General features: G+C 44.5%; 1 protein-coding gene across 6 annotated transcripts in view; it reads right to left on the minus strand.

The window, feature by feature from the left end:
* LOC139163734 (transducin-like enhancer protein 1) overlaps window positions 1-6,000 on the minus strand; it is a 111,642-nt gene that overhangs the window by 71,168 nt on the left and 34,474 nt on the right. For all 6 annotated transcript variants that reach the window (XR_011558515.1, XR_011558516.1, XM_070744751.1 and 3 more), the window contains exon 6: window positions 455-517. Coding sequence is in view for 4 of the 6 variants with exons in the window: in XM_070744751.1 (XP_070600852.1) it covers window positions 455-517 (63 nt within the window). In the remaining 2 variants the exon portion in view is untranslated. The remainder of the gene's footprint in view (window positions 1-454; window positions 518-6,000) is intronic.

The following is a 6,000-nucleotide window of genomic DNA, read 5'->3' on the forward strand; positions in this document are numbered from 1 at the left end:
GTCACCCCGACAGGTTTCATACCTAAGGCGGGACTAGAATTCATAGTCTCCTGGTGATTGGCCCAAAATCATCCAGACAGGTTTCATACCTAAGGCAGGACTAGAATTCATAGTCTCCTGGTGATTGGTCCAAAGTCACCCAGACAGGTTTCATACCTAAGGCGGGACTAGAATTCATAGTCTCCTGGTGATTGGCCCAAAATCACCCAGACAGGTTTCATACCTAAGGTGGAACTAGAACTCACTGTCTCCCAGTGATTGGTCCAAAGTCACAGGGCCGCCTTTCATGCTGAAGGCGGAACTAGAATTCACCACCTCCCAGTTTTTCTAGTTTTGGTGCCTTCGTTATTGGACCAAACTGGTTCCTGTGGTTTTTTTTTTTTTTTAAAGCTGAAAATTTTACATTCTGTCTATAAGCAGAGGAGAGAAAGGAATGACTTGGTGTGACACTCACCTCCTGAGACAGGAAGGGGATGAGCTGAGCACAGATGACGTTCAGCCGCTTGGCGATCTCCGTCTGCAGAGGGGAACAGGGGAGGCGGGAGAGGGCAGGAGGGAAAAGGGAAAACACCATTAGAGTGGATCCGCCTGAATTCCCATAAAACAGAATAGGAATGGGTATGGGTATGGGAATAGAAAGGGAAGGGAAGAAAGGAGAGGAGAGGAGAGGAGAAAGGAGAAGTAGCAGGTAGAAAAGGAAGGAAGGGAGGGAGGATGGAAGGAGGGAGGAAGGAAAGAAGGAAGGAAGGAAGGATGGATGGAAGGAAGGAAGGATGGATGGATGGATGGAAGGAAGGAAGGATGGAAGGATGGATGGAAGGAAGGAAGGATGGATGGAAGGATGGATGGAAGGATGGAAGGAAAGAAGGAAGGAAGGAGGAGGAAGGAGGATGGATGGAAGGAAGAGGAGAAAGGAAGCATGGAAGGAAGGATGGAAGGAAGAAGGAAGGATGGAAGGAAGGATGGAAGGAGGGAGGAAGGAAGGGAGGGAGGGAGGAGAGATGGGAGAGACAGATAAGAGGAGAAAAGAAAGAAGCAAGGAAAGAAGGACTGGACAAAGCAGAGAACAGAAGAAGGGAATAGAGGGAAGGGAGGGAGGGAAGGGAAGAGAAGGGAAGGGAAAGGAAGAACAGGAACCTTGCCCCGAGTGATGGGCTACCAAATTTTTTGCTACCACACTGTGGCCGTGGCTTATGCATTTTGTTTCAACATCTTTCAGTGCAAATTGGGTGCTCTGGGGTGGAGCTCCAAATTTTGCTACCGGCACTGCGTTCCTGACCGTTCCTGTAGGAGCCCATCACTGCTTGTAGATAATCAAATCCACCCCCACCCTCCAAGCAGGAGGCTCTACACCAGGGATAGCAAAGCCTTTTCTTCTTGGGTGCCAAAAATTGGAGTGTGCACGCATATGTACAAACACACAACTCCGGGGGGCCCCCTCCCCAGTTTGGCCATTTTTCATCCTCAAGCTTCCCTGAAGTCTCCGGAGTGCAAAAAATGGCTTAATGGGCAAACCAAAAGTTCGGCAAAACAGACTTCTGGGTTATTTTATTTATTAAATTTGTATGCCGTCCCTCTCCACAGACCGGGGCAGCTCACAACAACAGAAAACAATATATAATACAAATTCAATAATTAAAAAGCTAAAAACCCATAATTTAAAAAACATGCACACAACATACCATACATAAACAGTATAGGCCTGGGGAAGTTATCTCAGTTCCCCAATGCCTAACGGCAGAGGTGGGTTTTAAGGAGTTTACAAAAGGCAAGGAGGGTGGGGGCAGTTCTAATCTCAGGGGGGAGCTGGTTCCAGAGGGTCGGGGCCGCCACAGAGAAGGCTCTTCCCCTGGGACCCACCAAACGACATTGTTTAGTCGACGGGACCCGGAGAAGGCCAGCTCTGTGGGACCTAATCGGTCGCTGGGATTCGTGTGGCAGAAGGCAGTCCCGGAGATATTCTGGTCCGATGCCATTAAGTGCTTTATAGGTCAAAACCAACACTTTGAATTGTGACCGGAAATTGATCGGCAACCAATGCAGACTGCGGATTGTTGGTGTAACATGGGCATACCTTGGGAAGCCCATGATTTTCCCCTTGGTTTGGAAAGAAGTGCAAGAGGACACTAATAGGATATTAAATATATGATGGACAATTACAAAGGAAATTTCCAAAGGCCATGGTTTGCCCCTTGGGCTCTTTTTGGCACTCCGGAAGCTCCAGGGAAGCCGCCTGAAGCCTGGGGAGGACGAAAAGGGCCTTCCGCAAGGCCGAAAATCAGCTGCCCAGCACACGGATGCATGCTGGAGCCGACATAGGGCAATGCCTCGCGTGCCCTCAGCTATGGTTCCGTGCGCCACCTGCACCCTAGGTTCGCCATCAGGGCCCTACACCATTTCTGACCGATGGCAGTCCAGTCTCTCCTTGAAAGCCTCCAGTAATGAAGCCACCGCAGCTTCTGTTCCATGGTTGATTGCTCTCACTGTCAGAAAATGCCTCCTTAAGATTCTGGTGCTTATCTGCTTTTCACATAAAACTCTTTGCTTTTAATTTTTAACAGGGCCCACAGGCTGTTTTGTTTTCCACAAAGTTCAACACCACCAGTCTAAAAATGCAGCAGGGAAGCACACACGCCCGGTTGGACTGCAAACATCAAGCTGTTCTACTTTTAAAAAAAATATAATTTTTTAATTGATTTTCATAATAACAATATAACAATAACAATATAGCCATTAACACAACACACGACAGTGTGCTCAGTGTGCTAAGGGCCCACCACCAAACAACATTCATACCCCTCCACCAAAATGGGGGCATAATTTCTATATACCATTTTAACTCAAGATCAATATATCTATTTACATATTATAAAGTGACTCTAATTTATTCTTTATACCTTGGTCTAGAATTCTACTAACCATGTATCCTCTTGCCTTGTCCCATCGTTCTATCGGTTCCCGCAAATTAGTTTCATTGGCCGAATTCATCCCCTTATCCATGATCTCAAACAGAATGTGATCCACCATATATTGATACCAATTTCGTATTGTCCATTTTTAGTGTTTTTAGTGTTTTTTAAATTATTAGATTTGATTGTACATTGTTTTATTGTTGCTGTGAGCCACCCGGAGTCTACGGAGAGGGGCGGTATACAAATCTAATGAATGAATGAATGAATGAATGAATGAATGAATGAATGAATGAATGAATGAATGAATTTTGTCGCATTCTTCCAGCCTAGGATTATTACCACCTGAGCGCTTTCTATCACTGCTTCTTTTATTTCTCTAAATTCTCCCATCTCGTTCTTTTTGATTAATACAGTGGTACTTTTGCTTAAGAACTTTTCTAGATAAGAACCGGGTGTTCAAGATTTTTTGCCTTTACTTAAGAACCATTTTCTACTTAAAAACCTGAGCCTGGAAAAATTTCCCAGGAAATTTGAGAGCGGCATGAAGGCCCGGCCAGTTTCCTGCCATTCCCCCTTTAATCCCGGCCATCTCGAGCTTTTCTGGGCTGCCAGAGGAGCCTTTCGGTGGCGCTTAAGGAGGCTTTGGCAGTCCAGAGCGAATGGAGCGTTTCCTTTTTCTGGGCGCTTGGAGAGAGAATAAACCGCTGCCAGCGCCCAGAGAAAAGAAACACTCCCTTCGCTCTGGGCAGCGACTGTCCTCCTCCTCTTCTTCCCCCTCCTCCTCCCACCCAAATTCCAAGCATTTATTTCTTTCCTAATGGGTTTGCACACATTATTTGCTTTTACATTGATTCCTATGGGAAATATTGCTTCTACTTACAAACTTTTCTACTTAAGAACCTGATCACAGAACGAATTAAGTTCGTAAGTAGAGGTACCACTGTACTGCCATTTCCTTTGTAATTGTCCATCATATATTTAACATCCTATTAGTGTCCTCTTGCACTTCTTTCCAAAAGTTCTGCACTACTTGGCTTTCCCAAAACATATGCTTATTTTGACACCCATGCCAACAAGTATTCCTAACCTTCTGCTGAAAGTACGGTATGCAAGTTGAGCAAGTGTATGATACCACTTATGTAGTACAGTGATACCTTGTCTTACAAACCCCTCGTCATACAAACTTTTCAAGATACAAACCCGGGGTTTAAGATTTTTTTGCCTCTTCTTCCAAACTATTTTCACCTTACAAACCCAAGCTGTTGCCACTGGGATGCCCCACCTCTGGACTTCTGTTGCCAGCAAAGCACCCGTTTTTGCACTGCTGGGATTCCCCTGAGGCTCCCCTCCATGGGAAACCCCACCTCCGGACTTCCATGTATTTGCGATGCTGCAGGGAAATCCCAGCAGCACAAAAACGGGCACTTCGCTGGCAACGGAAGTCCGGAGGTGGGGTTTCCCAGCGAGGGGAGCCTCAGCGAAATCGCAGCATCACAAAAACACGGAAGTCCGGAGGTGGGGTTTCGAGAACTTCCGTGTTTTTGCGATGCTGCAATGGAGCCTTACACCCCTCCCTCAGCGGACATTTGAAAACCATCGGAACTGACAAAATCTCCACCTGTCAATTGCAAAAGGCCGCTTTACTGGGATCGGCACATATAATTCACCGCTACATCACGCAGGTGCTTGGAAAGCGCCTGACTGGTGACGTAATACAAAATCCAGCATAGTGATTTTGTTTGCTGCGTTGTACTGACACAATAATAACAATAACAATAACAACATTGTATCATTATTGCTGTGAGCCGCCCCGAGTCTGCGGAGAGGGGCGGCATACAAATCTGATAAATAAATAAATAAATAATAAACAACAATAATTAATAATAATAAATAATAATAAAAATAATAATAATGATAATAATAATAATAATAATAATAATAATAATAATAATAATAATAATAATAGATCAATTTTTAGATCTTCGTAGAGAAATTAGTGAAATACGAAGATCTAAAAATCGAGCTGCAACGACTCTGGCATAAGCCCGTGAAAGTGGTCCCAGTGGTACTTGGCACACTGGGCGCAGTGCCAAAGGATCTCAGCGGACATTTGAAAACCATCGGAATTGACAAAATCTCCATCTGTCAATTGCAAAAGGCCGTTTTACTGGGATCGGCAAACATAATTCCCCGCTACATCACACAGTCCTAGGTGCTTTGGAAGCGCCCGACTGGTGATGAAATACGAAATCCAGCATAGTGATCTCGTTTGCTGTGTTGTATTGACACAATAATAACAATAACAACAACAATTAATAATAATAATAAATAATGATAGTGATAGTGATGATGATAATGATGATGATAATGATGATGATGATGATGATGATGATGATGATGATAATAATAATAATAATAATAATAATAATAATAATAATAATAATAATAATAATAATATCAGCGGCCGCATTTCACCCCTGCCTCCAACACATTGAAAACTGGGCAGGAAAAGAAGTTTTTTTAAAAAGAAAATTTGCCATCCCCGTTAGCATCTGCATTCATTTTACCAGAGGATATAAAGCTTCTGTTTTTCTGCTTTTTAAGAAGGAGAGCACTTGCCAGGAAAGAGAAGAGAGAGAGAGAGAGAAGGAGAAAAGAGAGGAACGGAGACAGTAAGTACTTTCTGGGAAAAATTTAATTCTCTCCTGGGGCCTGCATAATGGATTTGCCTTTCTAATGCACTTGTGGCCAGGCACCTCCGGTGGAGGGGAGGGGGCGCAAGGGGGAAGCTGTCTCCAATTCACTTTCAGCTCGTTAATGTTCAATTTAGTGGCCTTTTAACGCTCGCCCGGATGAGAAACAATCAAACCGCCTGCCCAGATTTCCTGCGCCTGGCCTAAAATCGCTTGCCACGCTTCCGTCCGTCCGTCCTTGCTTCCAGCGTGCCAAGGAGAAGTAACGCACACAAATATATACACACAGGACAGTGGTACCTCTACTTAACAGACCTAATTCGTTTCGTGACCAGGTCCATAAGCAGAAAGTTTGTAAGAAGAAGCAACTTTTCCCATAGGAATCAATGTAAAAG

The sequence above is a fragment of the Erythrolamprus reginae genome, chromosome 1 (genome assembly GCF_031021105.1).
Source record: "Erythrolamprus reginae isolate rEryReg1 chromosome 1, rEryReg1.hap1, whole genome shotgun sequence".
Lineage (NCBI taxonomy): Eukaryota > Metazoa > Chordata > Lepidosauria > Squamata > Dipsadidae > Erythrolamprus > Erythrolamprus reginae.